General features: G+C 36.2%; 1 protein-coding gene across 5 annotated transcripts in view; it reads right to left on the reverse strand.

Annotated features, from left to right (window-relative positions):
* Corin (corin, serine peptidase) overlaps positions 1-20,764 on the reverse strand; it is a 313,304-nt gene that overhangs the window by 175,921 nt on the left and 116,619 nt on the right. For all 5 annotated transcript variants that reach the window (XM_087187861.1, XM_004849762.3, XM_004849761.3 and 2 more), the window contains one exon: positions 18,858-19,039. In XM_087187861.1, coding sequence (XP_087043987.1) covers positions 18,858-19,039 — 182 coding nt within the window. The remainder of the gene's footprint in view (positions 1-18,857; positions 19,040-20,764) is intronic.

Genomic DNA, 20,764 nt, shown 5'->3' on the forward strand with positions numbered 1-20,764 from the left:
TAAAAATGTTTGCAGACATTACCAAATGCTCTGGGTAAAAGAGGGGTGCTGCAAAGTTATCCCTGCATTAGATGGATATAAATTAGCATTGTGATCACCATAATTGCTTTCATTGTTTCAGAGTCCCTGGGATGATATTCAAAACAGAATAAGTACTCAATTTATTCAATGAATGAAAAACTGAGAGGACTATATTAGTTATATTTATAAAATGGTCCATAGAATGTACCTTTGTATGATTGTATTATGTAATGAATGCTTTTCTATTTAGCCTACAATCTATTTTTAGTCCATGAGCACTTTTTAGTGACTATGAGTATGTATGGTACAAATTATATTCTCATGTATATACAAAGATCATAGGTAGCAGTGGCTTTTCTCTATATGACTTATAAACATACCTGTCATAATCGCACTGACCCATCAATCATGAGACAGAATAATTATTTTAAATTCTGGGTAAATATTGCATCAAACACCAATTATCAGAACCATTTTCAGAAAATACATTATATAAGAAAAAAATTACAACCAAGAATTCTAAAAAGATTCTATGGAAAACAAAGAATCTTCCAGATTTGTGTAGTTAGGAAAACACTGTTCTCTTTAAACAAAGATTTCTGAGTGTAAATGTCTCATCAGTCTTTCCAAGTTGTTTTCCAAGATCATCACCCTTCTCTAAGATTAGAAGTTTTGGCTACAGCAGTGGAGGTGAGCTAATCCTCATGCCCAGGAGGAGACTCCCAGGCTGCTGTTCCACCACTCCCAGGGCAGAAGAGGTGAGCCAATCCCAGCACCCAGGAGGAGGCTCACCACTGCCATTCCACCTCTCCTAGGGCAGAGGAGGTGAGCCGCGTGGGCACCAGCAGCACCTGCCCACCCATCCCCCAATGTGGAAATGAAAAGACAAGTAAATAAGCCTCAAACACAGACTTCCAGATCACCTACAGCAACCCCAAAGGGACATGAGAGGGAACAATCTGATACTCAACCACCTGGACTCCCTTAACTGGCAACAAAAGAGGATTTGGAAAAAATGAAATCAGAAATCATTTCTCAGATAACTGCAAAGATTGTGCCCATAGTTCAAGACATGATTAATAAATCTAGAGAGGACACAGATAAAAAAAAATAGAGGATCTGAGGAATATGATGGAATCACAACATAGGAAACAAATGGAATCCATAAAACAGATGCAAATAGATTTCCAGGAAATTAAAAACTCCATTCAAAGTCTACACAGCAGAATGAACCGATGTGAGGACAGAATTTCAGATACAGAAGATAAGATTGCAATTAGTGACTAGGAAAAGAAAAATTGCTTTAAAATTGTAAGGGACCATGAGAAAGCAATCCAGCAGCTGCTAGACAATGCAAAGAAGAATAATGAAAGACTGATTGGAGTTAATGAAGAAACAGGAGAGAGTGCAAATGACATAAAAAAAAACTGTTCACAGAAGTTATGGCAGAAAACTTCCCAAGCAGGGGAAAAGAGCTTGACATACAGATAAGTGAGGCATATAGGACTCCAACTAGGCTTGATCAAAAAAAAAATCTACACATAGGCATATAATTGTTAAGATTCCAGAAACCCAACAGAAGAACAAAACTCTACAAGCAGTGAGAGAAAAGAAACAAATCACATACAAAGGAAACACATAAGAATCACAGCAGACTTCTTAGTGCAAACCCTCAAGGCAAGAAGAGCTTGGAGTGATGCATTTCAAGCCCTAAAGGAAAACAGCCTCCAACCCAGATTGATGTACCCTACAAAACTATCTTTCAAAATTAATGGAGAAATAAGATACTTTCATGATAAAGCACACCTCAGGAACTTCATGAATATTAAACTGGCACTCCAAAAATTTTAGACAATACTCTAGGAAAAGACAATGAGGATCACAACCCCAGGAAGCCCAGCAGAATAAATCCATTGGGCATGACAAACTAAATGCAAAGAGCGAGAATCCAAAAAAAAGAAAAAGTCATGACAAGGCTTTTAAAACTTTTAACTTCATCTCCCTAATGAGTGTATAATTCAATCTTGTTATTGTACTGATTAGTATTTTTCTGATTCTAGAGTTGCACACCTTTCCTTGTGCTGTACTGGCTATTTATCATCTTCTTATGTCTACTTTTTAATTGGGTTGTCTATTAATGAGCTGTAAGGGTTCTTTATATATTCTGGTCATAGGTTATATGCATTGGAAATATGGTCTGTTTAAGGACTACATTTCATTTTAATGATGTCATTTAAAGTTCTAAATTTTGATGGAATCTCACTTATCAATTTTTTTCTTTTATACATCATGTTTTGTGTATCCTAGGAAGTTTTTGCCTACCCTAAATTCACAAACATTTTCCCTTATAATTTCTTCTTAAAGTTTTATAGTTTTAGGCTTTCATATTTAGGTTCATAGATCCTTTCAAGTTATTTTTATGTGTGGAAATAAAGGGTTGAGTTTAATTTTTCATATACGGATACCAGTTATTCTAGTGCCATTTGCTGAAAACTATCTTTTCCTCAGCTCTTGAATTGAGTTTATATTCTATAAAATGTTAATGTTTAACAATCTTTCAAAACTCAGTGGACCATATATGTGTGGTTCTATTTCTAGATTCTCTGTTTTATTCCAATGACCTATATGTCTTTCCTTACACCAACACTGCCTTGATTATTGTAGCTTTAGAGGAAATCTTAAAATTAGGTACTAAATGCCTTCCAACACTGTTTTTTTTTTCTTTTTACTTTTCTAGGTCCTTTGTACTCCTACATAACTTCTAAATTTCAATATCCACTTCTTCATTTATAGCAAGTATACACAGACCTGCATTTTTATGTATACCTTGTGTTTTCTAATCCTGCTAAATGAAGATATAAGTTCTAGTGGCTCCTAGAGAATTCTTAATATTTTCTCTGTAGATGATCATTTCATTTACATACAAAGATTTTGCTTCTACCTTGCCAATCCTATCCTAATTGTGTCATTTAATGCCAGAATGTTTTGGTTTAGGCCTAGGTTTCAAAGTTTAATGGACAGATGAAGAGTAGGCATATCTGCCCTTGTTCCCCACCTTAGGGAGAAACCATTGTATCTTCTCCATTCATATAAGGCGTTTTTGCTGGAAGCATGGAGTACATGTCTTTAATCTGTTGAGAAGGTTCTGTTCTACTTCTAGTCTCCTGATAGCTTTTACCATGAACAGCTGTAGAATTTAGTCCAATACTTTTTCTGCAACTACTGACAGGATCATATGTCTTTTTCCTTTCCTCTTAAAATGATGACTTTTGGGGGTGGATTTTCCAATGCTGAACCAACACTGCCATCCCTATAATAAAACCACTTCTACATACTGCCAGATCTGACTTCTAATAGTTTGTTTTGTTAAACAAATTTCTATCTATGTTCATACTTTTTTCTCCTATTATCTTTATCCAGTTTTAGAATTAGCACAATGTTGATTTCCTAAAATGAGGGGAGAAGTGTTCTTTTTTTTTCTGCTTTAAATGTTTGACATAATTTATCAGTTAAAATGTATATGAGCCTGTTGTCATATAGGCAGGTTTTCAAGCTAGGAATAGTCTTTCTTTAATAGGTGCTATTCAAATTTGATATTTCCTCCAGAGTTACTTTCATTAATTTTTCTTCCAAGGTACTTGTTAGAAGTTGTCAAATTTATTTCAAAACAGATTTTTGTAATATGCTTTCTATATCCTTTTAAATTCTGTAAAATCTGTGGTAATGTCTCCTAGATCTTGATATTGTAATTTTAAAAATGTATAATTGATATTGTGTAATAGGAAGTAAAGATCTAAAGGAGCAGGGGCAGTAGGAGGGATAGGAGAAAGGAAAGAAAGAAAAAGAAAAAATATGAGAATAGGAAAAAAATGGAAACAAAGTCTTTGCAAATAGGGAAGAGTGGAGGGAGTCAAGGGAGGGCAGAGGAAGGGGAAAAAATAAGAACCAAGATACTCATGTAATGGTACAAGATCCCAATGATGAATGTAACTGTATTTTATACCTAAAATGTATCAATAAACTTCATGGGGGAAAAAAAGAAGTTTTGTTACATTTTCTGATAGTAAATGTTATGGTTGGATCTAAAGTGTCCCCTCAAAAGTTTATTTTTGAGATAGGACTTTTGGAAATGTGATTGTATCAGAAAGGTGCTAACCTCACTGATGGATTAGTCCATTTATGAGTTCATAGCTGAATAGGCTGTTAGGGATGGGACCAGCTAGAGGAAGTTGGTAACAGGGGTAGCCTTTGGACCACTCCTCTGGGGCTCTTTTCCAACTATCTCTGCTTCCCGGCTGCCATGAAGGAACAGCTTTCCTCCACCACATCCTCCCACTGTAATGTTTCTGCCTTAAAGCCAGCCAACAATGGACTGAAACCTATGAAACTATGACCAAAAACAAACTTTTCTCCTTTGAGCTGAGTATGTTAGATATTTGGTCCCAGTGACAAAAGGCTGACTAGTAGAGTGGAAAATTGGTATTTTAAGGGAATTTCAGTTTGAGTTATTATACGATACATGCTGATAATATTATTTTGATATTCAGGAACTGATACTTTCTGACAAACACTGTTACCAAATGATGTTTTGACTTTCAAGTTTTTTCTACAGATTCTTCAATCCTAAATCAATGGGATACATTTTCCAAATGTTTACTAATAACTATCATAAATGTTCTTATCAAATCAGAAGCAAATGGAGCTTAAAGAACAGAAGACTTGAAGGACTTTTCTTTCAGATCTACTTACTCATCCTTCTAAGGGCTTACTGGTACATAATGTCTTTTGAAGACAATCCTGATTTTGCAGCAGATCTCTATTAAACAATGTGTTAAAAAATAAACTTCTACTTCTGGCCATGATGTAGTAACTTGTGGCAGGTCAATGCTTCCATCAAGTACAACTAGAAAAACCAGTTAAATACAAGAAACATCTGTCTAAAAGCATGTGAGAGCTGAGGAGATAATTAGACATGAGCAGCCAGGATCCCAGGGAGAGGAAAAGTATAGAACAAAGGGACTACATTCTGTGCACACTTTTTCCCTGGTGGAAATCACCAGTTCTTGGCATGATGCTAGAAACTTAGAATCTTGACATGGGGCCATTACAAAGACGTACAGAAGCCAGCAGAGCTTTTGGAAATCTCACAGATATTTGGTACTGCTGAAGCAGCTGGATAATGAATGAGGAGCAAAGTGAGCAGTGAGAAGAGAGGCACAGAGGAGTGGGCCTATTACTTGAAAGAATGTTTCTCAAGGCACTTTCCACGGTGCAAGATGCTAAAGGGCTAAGCAGAAAACTTCTCAAAAGTAAAGTAGAAACTGCAGCAATTATATTACTCTGGGAAGAAAAATATTAGAACCTTGGACTCTCCAATAGGAAGAGGAGAATGTAGTAAACCCCTAGTTTCTCAGTTGGGACCACTAAAGAACTATACCCCAGAATGCATCCAAACCAGAAGTTGATGGAAACTAGTAAAAATGGAGCAAAATCATCTCAATCTCTGATTAGATTCAGGTGATCTGGCCCTACCACATGTTCTCCTCTTCAAGAAAGGATCTGTGGCTCTACCAGTCAGCTGTTGGTTTCAAGTCCTTCGAGCTTTACCCCACCCAAGGGCACACCCTTCTAAGAAAGGAGCAGATCCAATGACTGAGGAGCTAGAAAGACCTGATGATCCTTGCTCAACATGGGATGACATTTTGGAGACAAATACATTCTAGAGCCACCATGGATATAGCTTTGATGGGCCTAGATCAGTTCCTCTGCTGAATTCCTGCTTTTTCTCCTCTCCATAACACAAAGCCTGATGTCTTAAAAATGCCCATACATCAACTTTTTCAGTGATTGTTTCTACAAAACCCAACTTGTGAGTCTCAAGAGTGGTGCAAGAAAGCAGGTGATAAGATGAGGATGTTGGCCTGATTACTCCTTACTGGGACTGAAGTAAGGATGTCATCGCTGGTAAGACAGATATCCTTGGCACCAAGGGTTAGTCAAACTGTTAAAGCTCTCTTAGAGGTACTGGGATTGTATACCTGTGGAAAGGAAAGCACTTAGTAGGGTAATTCATCAAGTATATGAGAAGTACAGAGGAAATGGTAACTACAAGCTTCATGAATTTGGTGGTTTCTTGGTAAGTAACAATGCCTTAGAAAAAGATAATTAAGAGGTAATGGCAACCATAACCTACATGTGAAAGCCAACTGCTTTTCTAATAGCTTAGAAACTGTTATGTACTACAAGAGAGCCTAGAAAGCTGAGGAACAAGCCCAGGAATTAATACAGTGGTCCAACACCAGAGAAAGATTAGCATCTAATCAAAACAGGTCTTTACACCAAAGTAAAGTCCTGAGGTGAGGGGAAGGGAGTCATGGTGGAATGAAATGTCCCAATTTTGAACTTAGTCAATTAAAATAAAAATTAGTAGAAAGTAATTATCACAGATATAAGATTAAACCAAAGAAATATAAAACAAATATGCAATAGAAGAAAAAGTAATAAACTGAAAAAATTGCCTTGAAAAGACAGATACAGATTTCTGGAAGGAAGGTATCTTTCCAATACCTAAATTAAAAGAGAAATGTCACAATATGTGTTACAAATATTGAAAAGAGAATGAATAATGAATACCTACATGTAATAATTTAGATAATTTGAATACAATAAGCAAATTTCTTGATGCATATAACTTGGCAAAAGAAACTTGAAGAAACAAAACAAAATAATCCCTTATCTGTTAAGGATATTGAGTCTGTAATTTTAAATCTTCCCTCAAAGAAACACCCAGGCTAAGATAGCCTCAAGAGTAAACTTTAAATACCAAGCAAAGAAGTTATACCAATCTTACCCAAACTCTTCCCAATTCTTCTTATGAAATCATCAAAAACTTAACACAAAATCAAACAGGGATTTAAGAAGAAATGGAAACCACAGGTCAACGTTCTCTTTCAAAAACATAAAATCATATCCCAAATAAGACAGTGGCAAATAAAATCCAAGAACAAATAAAAAGGCTAATACGTCATGAACAAGTGGGGGTTACTCCAGGAAAGCAAGGATATTTTGACTTTTAAAAAGCAAACAAAGTAAGGGGAAGCACTTCTAGAGCAGTGAGCAAGGACTTCTGAAAATTCTATCCTCCAAAAAAGCATGAAGAATGTTGGTAAAAATTGGCGAAATCTGTGTTTTCAGAACTCTAGAAATACAAGCAATAATATAAGGAAGATTTATCAATAATAACCCAAGAATCTTCATGTGAACAGTGCACTTTGTGACATCTTAACTTGTCCTTCTTCCATCTCCTCTTGCTAGTTCTGAGTTGGCCTAAAACTCAGCAATCTCACAACTGTATCAGCAGCCATATAGCCACTTGAAGAGGGCAAAATCTGTTTGGAGCTCTTCAAAATGTTCCATTACCAGGGAACTTGGCATTATTTGACCTGTCTGTTTGCTTCTTGGAAACACTTCTTAGAGGATATGTCTTTATTTGATCTAAATCAGATCTCACTCTGTGCAGCCTTTTCTGCAAGGTGAAATAGGAGGAGAAAAGTAGTAAACTGTTAATACTGCAACTGCATGAGGTTGGGATACCATTTAGTACAAACAAGATGCTAAACAATAACAAGAAAAAAAACAAAAGAAAAGTAGGGAATTAGGTGCTAATGGGGGATTTCAAAAGCTCTAATGTAATTCCTGGAAATCTAGAAAGCCACATAAATCTGTAGGATTTTGCATACCTAAGAAAGATCTCATTTTTAGTTCACATTGAGAATTTGCACAATCTCGAATTGAAGAATAAGCCAGAGGTGTAAACTTCCTGTGGCAGTATTGAGAATGTGCTCCAACATACACAAAGTTGATGGATATTTATTGGTTTGAGAAACTTAAGGAAATCTATATGCAATAATTAGTTGACCACTAAATTTCTATTTTGGCAAACCCTTCAGTGGCCAGCGGCAACAAAGAACAAACTTAATTAGTTCAGGAAAATCACTAAACAAAACATCGCATCAACAAAAGTACAAAAGAAACAGCAATAACAACAAATGCCAGAGAAGATGAGAATCCAATTTGCAGGTTGTTATATTACATTATTTAAAATGTCCAACTTTCAACAAAAAAAATTTTCAGAATGCACAAAAAGTCTGAAACATATGGTCCATATACAAAGGGGGGAAAACAGACAGGAAAAGCTATCCCTGAGGAAATTCAGACATTTTATTCATTAGACAAAAATTTTTAATCAATAATGTAAAATACATTCAAATAACTAAAGAAATCCATTTAAGAACTAAGGAAGAATAATGACAATGGCTCAAAAGCTGTATAAAGATATATAGATTTAAGAAAAAAAGAAGCAAGCAAATACTGCAGCTAAAAATAAAATGACAGATATAAAAAATTCACTAAAGAGGCTCAACAGCACATTTTAGTAGGTGAAAGAATTAGTGACCTTGAAAATATGTAAACTGAAATAATCTAGTTTATATTTCAGAAAAAAAAGAATGACAAAAATGTAAAAGGTCCTTAATATCTTGAAAGATGCATCAATATATGCAAAAAGGAAGTCCCAGAGATTTTTAAAAACACATCAGAAAGATGTTACAAGACATAACAGCTGAAAATTTCACAATTTTGATGAAAAGCTTTAATTTATATATTCAAGAAGTACAAAACTCAATATAATTAATTCAAAAGGATCTTTGCTTACACATATATAAGCAAACGATCAAAAGTCACAGACAGACAGAATCTTGCAAACATCAATAGATAAGCAACTCATAAAGAAAAAGCAGAGCCTAGGATTAACAGCTGACTTCCCACAAGAATTCATAAGCCATAATGGAAGAGGAAAAATGTATTCAAATTGAAGAAAATAAGGCTTCCAATCAAAAATTTTATTTATACCAACAATATTCTTTCACAATGAAGACCAATTAAGATATTCTCAGATAAACAAAATCTGAGAGAATTTGCCACTAAGAATACCACCCTATACAGAATACTTAAAAAATCTTTCAGGATAAAATGAAGATGGGAGGAAATAACTTGCCTCCACATAAAAACATAAAATGTATCAAAGATAATAGATACATCCATTGACTCTTAAAAGAAAACAAAGAAGTAAATAATAGTGACCTTTAATTAGGCAATGATTTTAGATATCTCAGTAAAAACACAAGGAACAAAAGAAAGAGCAGATACACTGTACTTCCTCAAAGTTAGAAAACTTTTTGCTTCACACCATCAACAAAACAAAGACTCCCCAAGAGAGTTAAAAAGAAATCTGAAGATTATATATCTGGTAAGGAACTTGTATCCAGAATATATAAAAAATACTTGTAAATTCAACAATTAAAAGACAATTTAATTTCAAAACAAGCAAAGTTCTTGGGTATACATTTCTCAATATAAGAGGTACAAATGGCTAACACTAACATGAAATGCTGCTCAATATAATTAATCACCAGCAAAATGTAAATCAAAAACACAATGGGATACTACTTTATGTCAATTAAGATAATTATATTAAAAAAAAGACAAGCATAGGTGAGAATGTGGGCAAACTAGAACCCTTATACATTGCTAGTGGGACTGACATTTCCTCAAAATGCTACATGTAGAGTTAGTAGTGACTCCAGCAGTTCCACACCTAGGTATTTACCCGAGAGAATTAAAAATGCATGTCAACACAAAAACTTATACATGAATACTCACAGCAGCATTATTCATTAATAGTCATAAAGTGAAAATGACCCAAAATCTGCAATTAATATATATTTTAATACAATGTATTCCTACAACAGAGTATTAACAGTAGAAATGAATAAAGTGATATATGCTACAACATGTATGAACCTTGAAAATGTTTTTCTAAGTCAAAGAAGCCAGTCACAAAATGTGCTATATTGTATGACTGCATCCATTTGGAATACCCAAAATAGTCAAATTCATAGAAACAGAAGGGAAGCAGTGGTCATTAGGGGTGAGGAAAGGAAGGATGGTAATTTATTGCTAATGCACACAAGGTTTCTTTCTAAATGTTCTAGAATTAGTTGGTGTGATGTTTGGACAATTCCATGAATGCATTAAAACTATTTAATTACATACTTTAAACAGATGAATTTCAAAGAATTTCAATTGTATCTCAATACAGCTGGTATTGAATAGCTATTCAATAAGCATTAGATAAAATTTTAAATCCATTGATTTTTAAGATATTAGAAACAGCAAATGATTTTGTTAATCTGACCATAGTATCCAAAGAAGCCCTTCAGCAGGGATCACAATTAAAAGTGATATATTGAAAACTTTCAGATGTAGAAGAAACAGAAGGCATAAGGATCAGAAAGGAGGAAATGGAAGCAAACTTATTTTTACATAATGTGTCTGTATATTTAGAGAATACAAATGAATCTAGACTACAAAATGTATTAAATGATTTAGCAAAGTCTTATATATAAAGAAACAGAGAAAGAAAAACATTTAAAAACATAACTTACAATAACATCACAACTTCCATAAGTCAACAAAAAATATAAGGCAAGAAAGATGTGCGGTATTTTTATGGTTAAGCCTATAACCAATTATTGAAATTTTTAAATGCCTCATTAAAATACTCAATTAAGCCAGGCAGGGTGATACAGGCCTGTTATCCCAGCACTGTGAGGGGCTGAGGAAGGAGACTCTCAAGTTCAAACCCACCCTGGGCAACTTATTGACTTAGGAAGAAATTGTATCAAAATAATAACCAAAAAAAAAATTAAAATGCCTGGGGTTGTAGCTCAGAGCAAAGGCCTTGGATTTAATCCCCAGTATCACAAGTAATGATAATAATAAAAATGATAATAATAACTTTTAAAATAAAATAAATTACCCAATTAAATATCATAATATATCATTTTTATGATTGGAAAGTTCCATGTTGTAAAGAAAAATTCCCCAACTTGATTTATGCATTTAATGTATCCCAAATTTAAATATACAACAATGCAAATTTAGCATTTATAGAAATTACAAGGGGAGGTCCTGAGTCAGGCGGAAAACGCCAAATCACCCCTCTGCAGACAGGCAGGTCTGCGCATACTCTACGGAGGCCCTGAGTCACACAGAACACGCCGAATGAGCCTTCTGTAGACAAGCAGCCACCTGGTTCCACACTACAAAGACGCAGTGGACACCAGACCACCAGACCAAGCTACTGAGTCCCACTGTTCCCGGCCCAGAGGTAGGGGCTTCTGAGCCGTCGTCCCACTGCTCCTGGTCCAGAGGGAGGGGCTTCCTGGTCACCATCCCTCCTGCTGCTCCCAGCCCAGAGGAAAGGGCTTTTGGGCCACCTTCTGTCCCACTGCTCCTGGCCCAGAGGAAGGGGCTTCCAGGCCACCATCCCTCCCACCACTCCCGGCCCAGAGGGAGGGGCTTCTGAGACACCATCCCACTGCTCCTGGTCCAGAGGAAGGGGCTTCCTGGCCACCATCCCTCCCGCTGCTCCAAGCCCACAGGAAAGGGCTTTTGGGTTGCCATCCCTACTGCTGCTCCCAGCCCCTGTTCCACCTCTCCCAGCTCAGAGGAGGTAATCCATGCAGGCGCTAAAAGCCTGCCACCCCAGTCAAAATGAGAAAACACATAAATAAGTCTCAAAACCAAACTTCCAGATCACCTACAGCAACCCCAAAGGGAAATGAGATGGAACCCTCTGATACTCAACCACCTGGACCCACTGAACTGGCAACAAAAGGGGATCTAGAAAAAATGAAATCAGAAATAATTTCCCAGATAACAGGAGAAATTGTGCCCCTAGTGCAAGACATGATTAATAAATCTAGAGAGGAGCTCAGGAATATGATGGAATCTCAACATGAGAAACAAATGGAATCCATAAAACAGATGCAAATAGATTTCCAGGACATGAAAAACTCCACTGAAAGTCTACACAGCAGAATGAGCCAGTGTGAGGACAGAATTTCAGATATAGAAGATAAGATTGCAATTAGTGACCAGGAAAAGAAAAATTGCTTCAAAATTGTAAGGGAAGATGACAAATCAATCCAGCAGCTGTTAGATGATGCAAAGAAGAATAACATAAGACTGATTGGGCTCAATGAAGAAACAGGAGAGAGTGGAGATGACATAAAAAAATCTCTTCACAGAAATAATGGCAGAAAACTTCCCAAGCAGGGGAAAAGAGCTTGACATACAGATAAGTGAGGCATATAGGACTCTAAATAGCCTTGATCAAATAAAAATCTACACATAGGCATATAATTGTTAAGATTCCAGAAACACAACAGAAGAACAAAGTTCTCCAAGCAGTCAGAGAAAAGAAACAAATCACATACAAAGGAAAGCCCATCAGAATCACAGCAGACTTCTCAACACAAACCATCAAGGCAAGAAGAGCTTGGAGTGACATATTCCAAGCCCTAAAAGAAAACAGCCTCCAACCCAGACTGATGTACCCTACAAAACTATCTTTCAAAATGGATGGAGAAATAAGATACTTTCATGACAAAGAGCACCTTAGGAACTTTATGAATACCAAACCAGCACTCCAAAGAATTTTACACAATAGCCTAGGAACAGACATTGAGTATCACAACCCCAGGAAGCAAAGCAGAATGAACCCATCTGGCATGACAAGAAATTAAATGTAAAGGGGGAGAACCCAACAAAAAGAAAAAGTCATGGCAATGACAAGTCAATATGTTTCAGTTATAACCATCAACATTAATGGTCTCAATTCACCAATCAAAAGAAATAGACTGGCAGAATGGGTCAAGAAGCAAAATCCAACAATATGCTGCATACAAGAAACACACTTCATTCAAAAGGAAACTCATAGACTGAAAGTGAAAGGGTGGAAAACAATACTCCACATGACAGGAACCTGAAAAAAAGCAGGAGTAGCTATCCTCTTGGCAGATCAAGCAGATTTCAAACCAACACTGATTAAGAGAGATGAAGAAGGATACTACATCCTTGTAAAGGGAAGAATCCAAGAGGAAGAGATGACAATCATAAATATCTATGCACCAGACACTAGTGCACCCAACTATATAAAACAAATACTAATGGACATGAAAAGCCATATATGCACTAATACAATTGTAGTGGGGGACCTCAACACCCCACTGTCACAAATAGATAGATCAACTAGACTAAAACTAAGTAATGAAATACTAGAACTCAATCGAACTCTTGAACAAATGAACTTAACAGATGTTTACAGAGTCTTCCACACCACAAAATCAGAATACACATTCTTCTCAGCTGCACATGGCTCATTCTCCAAAATAGACCACATACTCACACATAGAACATGTTTAAGTAAGTGCAAAGGAATTGAAGTTATCCCCTGTATATTATCAGACCATACTGTGATGAAATTGGAGATCCATAGCAAAAGAAACTCAAAAAATTTCATAAACATGTGGAAATTGAACAACACACTTCTGAATAACCAATGGGTCACAGAGGAAATTAAAGAAGAAATCAGACAGTTCCTTCAATTCAATGACAATGACAATACAACATATCGGAATCTATGGGACACAATGAAAGCAGTCTTACGAGGGAAATTCATAGCAGTGAATACTCACATTAGGAAAACAGAACGAGCCCAATTAAACAACCTGTTGCTGAACCTCAAGCTTCTAGAAAAAGAAGACCAGGACAAACCCAAAGCTCATACAAGGGAAGAAATTATAAAGATCAGAGGAGAAATCAATGCAATGGAGACTAAGAGAATGATACAAAAAATCAATGAAGCCAAGAGTTGGTTCTTTGAAAGAATCAACAAAATTGATAAACCTTTAGCCAGTCTTGTCAGAAAAAGGAAAGAAAAGGCCCAAATCCATGCAATTAGGAATGAAAAGGGTGAAACTACAACAGACCCAGCAGAAATCCAGATGATCATCAAGACCTACTTCCAGGACCTATACGCCAATAAGATGGACAACACAGAAGAAATGGACAGATTCCTAGATACATATGAATTACCAAAGTTGAACGAAGAAGACCTAAAAATTCTGAGCAACCCAATATCAACCAGTGAAATTGAAAATGTAATTAAAAACTTATCAACTAAGAAAAGCCCAGGCCCTGATGGCTTCACTGCTGAATTCTACAAGACATTTAGAGAGGAACTGCTGCCACTACTGTTTAAACTCTTCAATGAAATTGAAAGGGAAGCAATACTCCCAAATTCATTCCTGGAAGCAAGCATCACCTTGATCCCCAAAGCAGAGAAAGACCCAACTGAAAAAGAGAACTATAGGCCAATCTCACTAATGAACATAGATGCAAAAATCCTTAATAAGATGATGGCAAACAGAATGCAGACGATCATCAAGAAGATCATACACACTGATCAAGTGGGATTCATCCCAGGGATGCAGGGATGGTTCAATATACGAAAATCAATTAATGTAATACACTATATCAATAGAGCCAAGGACAAAAACCTTATGATTATCTCTATAGATGCAGAAAAAGCATTTGACAAAATCCAACATGCATTCATGATAAAAACCCTACAAAAAATTGGAATAGATGGTCTCTACCTCAAACTGATAGAAGCCATCTATGAAAAACCAACAGCCAATGTTATACTAAATGGTCAAAAACTGAAATCCTTCACACTAAAGTCAGGAACAAGACAATGATGTCCACTATCATTATTCTTGTTTAATATAGTTCTGGAAACATTAGCCATGGCAATTAGACAAGAGAAAGAAATAAAAGGAATAAAGATAGGTAATGAAGAAGTCAAATTGTCATTATTTGCAGATGACGTGATACTCTATATAGAAGACCCCAAGAGCTCCACCAAAATTCTTCTAGACTTAATAACCAAATTCAGTCAAGTAGCTGGTTACAAGATCAACACACAAAAATCAATAGCTTTCCTCTACACCAATGACAGTCTCACTGAGAGAGAAATAGAGCAAATAATTCCTTTCACAATAGCATCCAAAAAACTGAAATATCTAGGAATCTTCCTAACGAAAGAAATCAAAGACCTCTTCTCTGAAAACTATGGCACTCTGAAAAGAGATTGAAGATGATATCAGAAAATGGACAGACATCCCCTGCTCCTGGGTAGGAAGGATTAATATAGTGAAAATGGCCATACTTCCAAAACTGCTATATAGATTTAATGCAATTCCAATTGAGATCCCAGCAGCATACTTCATAGACCTTGAGAAAACAATCCAAAAATTCATTTGGAACAAGAAGAGACCCAGAATAGCAAAAGCAATTCTAGATAACAGAAACATGTCAGGGGGTATCACAATCCCCAACCTGCAACAATACTACAAAGCTACTGTGATAAAAACAGCATGGTACTGGCAAAGAAATAGACCTGAGGACCAGTGGAACAGATTAGAAGATGCAGAAACAATTTCAGACACACTCAGCCATCTCATCTTCGACAAAGGAGCCAAACACCCTCACTGGAGGAAAGATAGCCTCTTTAATAAACGGTGCTGGAAAAATTGGGCTTCAACTTGCCAAAGATTAAAACTAGACCTGTATCTCTCACCATGCACTAAACTAAAATCAAAATGGATGAAAGATCTAAATATTAAAATAGAAACTCTGAACCAGTTGGAACAGAGGTTAGGTAGAACCCTTGAAGACATCGGTGTAGGAAACGATTTTATGAACAATACCTCAGTTGCCCGTGAAGTAGCACAAACAATCAACAAGTGAGATCTCTTCTTATTAAAAGGCTTCTGCACAGCAAGAGAAACCACCAGCAGTGTGAAGAGACAACCCACAATGTGGGAAAAAATCTTCACCTGCTCTTCCTCAGACAAAGGTCTACTATCTCGAATCTATAAAGAACTTAAAAAGATCAGACCTCCCAAATTTAAAGACCCAGTCGAAAAATGGGCATCTGAAATGAACAGACATTTCTCACACAAAGAAGTAGAAATAGCAAATAAATACATGAAAAAATGTTCGACATCACTGGTCATTTGAGAGATGCAAATGAAAACAATGCTGAGATTCCACTTCACTCCAGAAAGAATGGCTGCTAACATGAAATCAACCAATAACAAATGCTGGCGGGGCTGTGGGGAAAAAGGAACCCTGCTCCACTGCTGGTGGGAGTGTAGACTGGTGCAAGCACTGTGGAAATCAGTATGGAGATACCTCAAAGAACTAGGACTGGAAGTCCCATTTGACCCTGCTATTTCACTGCTGGGGATCGTCCCCAAAGAATTAAAAGAATCATACCACAGTGATATATGTGCACCCATGTTCATAGCAGTATAGTTTGTGATAGCTAAAACTTGGAAACAGCCCAAATGCCCATCAACTGGAGACTGGATCAAGAAAATGTGGGTTTTTTTATAAAATGGAGTACTACTCAGCCATAAAAAATGAGAAATTAGAGACATTTATAGCTAAGTGGATGCACATTGAGGCAATACTCTTAAGTGAAATAAATAGGACACCATGAATAAATTCCAAATAGTTTCTCTGATGTGAGAAACTGAAAGTGTAAATAAGGACTAAATGTATAATAGGTCATGTGAAATAGGAAGAAAAGGGGCAAAGGGGAAGGAAGTGGGAGGGCTAGGGGAAAGGATAGAAGGGAATGGGATTAATATGAGAAAATGGAAAAATAGGAACAAAATCTTTGTAAATAGGGAGGAATGGAGGGGTTGAAGGGAGGGCCGGGCAAGGGTGAAAAATAAGAACCAAGAGAGACTATGTAAAGGTGCAAATTTCCAATGATGAATGTCATTAATTGTATACCTAAAATGTGCCAATGATTAGAATGAATAACTGATAATGTAAAATAGGAAGAAAAGGTCCAAAGGGGTAGGGGTAGTAGGAGGGGCAGGGGAAAGGAAAGAAGGGAAAGGAAAAAAATGATGAGAAATGGAAAAAATGGAAATAAAGTCTTTGTAAATAGGGAAGGGTGGAGTGCATGAAGGGAGGGCTAGGAATGGGGAAAAAATAAGAACCAAGATGCATTATATAAAGGTACGATTCCCAATGAGAAATGTAATTGTGTTTTATACCTACAATGTACCAATAAAAGAATTTAATATAAAAAAAGAAATTACAAGGTAATTTTCAAATATATATTAAATACAAAGGGCCAAATGATCTTTAAGAACAAAGAAAGCACATACTATTCAATGTAACGACTTATAAAGTTATCATAACTCAATGTAGTATTGGCTTACTCCTGTCAAATAGTGTCCAGAAATAGATATACACAATTGATCACTTGATTTATAACAACTGGGATACTCCTTTGCAGAAGAAAAGGATTGTCTTCTTTAAAAAAAGGGGGGGGGTAGTATGTCAATTGAATATACACATACAAAAAATTAATTCCTACATTTTGCCACAAAAATTAATTCCAGAATTACAGTAGATGAAAAATGGAATGTTAAAACAATAAAAATTCTAGAAGAAACATAAAAGAAGAACTTGTATGTTTAGAGGGTAAGCAAAGATATCTTAACACACACACAAATCACAAAATCAAAGATCAATAATGTGGACTCCTCAAAATTAAGTCATTCCATTCCATAATAGATCCAAATAAGAGAATGGGAAGCCAAGCATACAGTGGGAGATCTTTATGACACTCAAATGCAATGGGCACTGTATGTGTTAGCTTTCTTTCACTGTAACAAAATATCTGAAATAAAAAACTTGAAGGATGGATAGATTTACTTTGCCTCGTGGTTTCAGAAGTGTCAGTCCATGATTGCTGGGCCCCTCACTAGGAGTCTGTGGCAAGGCAGAACATCATGGTGGGAGCATCTGATGGAAATATATGCTCATCTTACTGCAGCCAGGAGGGGGAATATCCCCAATATCCCCTTCCAAGGCACGGCCCTCCTCTAGGCCCCACTGCATAAAGGATCCACCTCCTCGCAGTAGCATCACAGCCTTTAGCATGGGGGCCTTGGGGGACTTTGAAGATTCAAACTACACAAACATGTATCCAGAATGCATGCAAAACTATCAATTAACAGCAAAAAGACCATTGAGAAATGGACAAATTATTTGTGCAGACAAGGATATTGTCACAGAAAAGGGTATTCAAAGAGCCAAAACTTTGAAAGTGTGGTCAATTTTACCAAGAAAATACAATTTAAAACCACAAAATGATATCACAATACTCTCACTAGGATTGTTCAAATGAAAAAGACTGACAATGCCAAGGATCAAGAAGGATTTGAATCAAGTATAACTTCTATGTATACCTATTAAAAGGATTTGAAACAAGCATAACTTTTATATGTAGCTGTTAGGAGTATAAATTGGCACAACTATTTTAGAAAACATTTTTACTGAACAAATCAATAACCACATTTAGCAAAAGACATGTATAAAAGTAATCATAGCATCATTATTCATAACAACTGAAAACTAGAAACAGCTTAAATGTCTATCAAAAGCAGAATAGAGAAATATAATGTAGTATAATCATATATAAGAATACTACATAACAATGAGAATGAATGAACCACAAAATGAAAACTTGATGAACTTCTCAAACATAATGCTCAGAAAATGCAGCAAGATACAAAAAAGGTTACATACTGTATGATTCTGTTTATACGAAGTTCAGAAATAAAGCTACCTAAAGGGATTAAAGTCAGGACACAGATTTATTTTGAGAGAGTGAGGTAAGGCTGGAAGGGGGCTGAGGGCATTTCTGTGGTGTTGTTAATATCCTGTTTCTTGATCTGGGATCTAGTCACCTGGTTAAAATTTACTGAACTGTGTGCTTATTTGCATGTATACCTTGATGAATAGTATACCAAAATAAAAACTTCAACACAGACACCTACATTGCTTTCCATTTTCCTGCTGAGGTGAGAAGCAAATTCTGCTGATGTTGCTGCTTTCAGATTGGTTTCTAAACTGGGAGCATTTTAGGAAACTGGGCCAGGAGGCATTCACCATCTCCAGGACAGATTCACAGCCTTCTTTTGCAGCCTCACAGAAGGATCTACAAGGCTGGAGGCCATGCCTAGAAGAAAAGAAAAAGGTGAAAATCAAGGCTTTAATGAGATATTTTTCAAAATGATAATGATATTAAACTTGGCCACCAGTGGCATGATACGATTTTAACTTTCTTGACTTTCAGTGCTATGATAATGATTTCAGCCACCCTATTACCTAGAACAGTGATGGTGAACCTTTTAGAGACAAGTCCCCAAACTGCAGCCCAACTTATGTATCACAAAGTGCCAACACTGCAATCAGTGCTGAATACTGAGGTTTTAGTTTAGAAAAGATAGCTCTTGCATTAACATCTTTGGTCTTCAAAGAAAAAAATTACACGCATGCATAAGTTTGCCACCACTGACCTAAAGTCTGCAGGCAATAAGCTAGTCCCATAACACATAATGTAATTGTCTCTTCTAGAAGCATTTATATCAAATGATTACTTTTAAATTTCCTATGCTAAAATACACTGGTCAATGAGAAAAGAGCTCTAATTGATATCAAAAGGAGAAAATTGACACGGAAATGAAGGCCACCAAATTGCAAAGGCAGAAGTAGGTCATGAAATAGGTTACTCTCGTTTATTATTCCCTTTGAAATTCAAAATATATCTGAGAAAGAGACAGAGAGAAAGTTGTTCCTTAACCTCCTGGCCTCCCTAGAAAGAAACATACAGACAAGTGGCAATTGGGAAGACCCTGTGGAGCTATTTATCTTTTCAGATTTTCATTCTGTCTTCTGCAAAGTAAAAAGATGAAAGTAACTGTCTGTTAATGGTAAAAGTAATGATGTCCCTGGAACTTATCTTTTTTCACCTAATACAGAATCAAACCCTCCCAGATCCATAGCTCCATGGAAGGAAACTTGGGGATGGACAGAGGCAAGGCTATGAACCCAGGTGGCTTTTTCTACCTTACAGCTATAGCAGAACTTTTCACATTGCTGGGCATCTGCCAAGGGCATTTCAAATAATTTTAAGGAAACAGAAAAGAAATAAATACATCAGTCAAATCAAAACACACACTTCACACATGAAGGCTCTATCAGATATCACAGAATCATACCATGTTACATATGTGAGAAACTTTGAACAACACCTCCTTCAAATCTTTTATTGACAAGCACAGGCCCTAAGAGATTCTGGATGGACTGAAGGTTACACAGCTCCTAGTGTCAACTTCCTAGTGGCAGAAGCAGACACAGAACCCAGGTGTTTGCACTTCCAGGCCATCCTCTGTTTACTCTCCCACATTGTCTGTTCTCATAAAGGGCTGATAATTGGGTTTTAAAAACTCCCTGATGAAATGAGGTCACATAGGAGACCTCAATAATAGTTCTATGGATTATAGTAACAATGGAATATGCCAGTCAGTGAGATAAAATAGAACTAAGATGGTCAATAAAAGAATCTTGGGAGAAGGGAGATTTCATTATAAACAAAAATGTGAAAAAGGAGTCCTCAACATTTACATTCTAGTAAAAAAAAAAATGTTTTTTACTATCCTTTTAGAAAATCACATTAAAACTATTTTCAAACCTGATATTCACATAATCATCTATATAAATGAACATGTCACTAAATTTGACAGTGACAATGTAAAAAAGAGAAGTTTTGCATATGAAAGAATCACTTATATAGTACAAAAATATAAATGGATCTTGTTATTAAAAAAATACATTTGGGCAGACAGGCAGGTCTGTGCATGCCCTACCGAGGTCCTGAGTCACGCAGAAGACACCGAATCAC

This window comes from Heterocephalus glaber, unplaced genomic scaffold, assembly GCF_053883595.1.
Source record: "Heterocephalus glaber isolate CG9 unplaced genomic scaffold, H.glaber_assembly_v1.0 deba00001509, whole genome shotgun sequence".
Classification (NCBI taxonomy): domain Eukaryota; kingdom Metazoa; phylum Chordata; class Mammalia; order Rodentia; family Bathyergidae; genus Heterocephalus; species Heterocephalus glaber.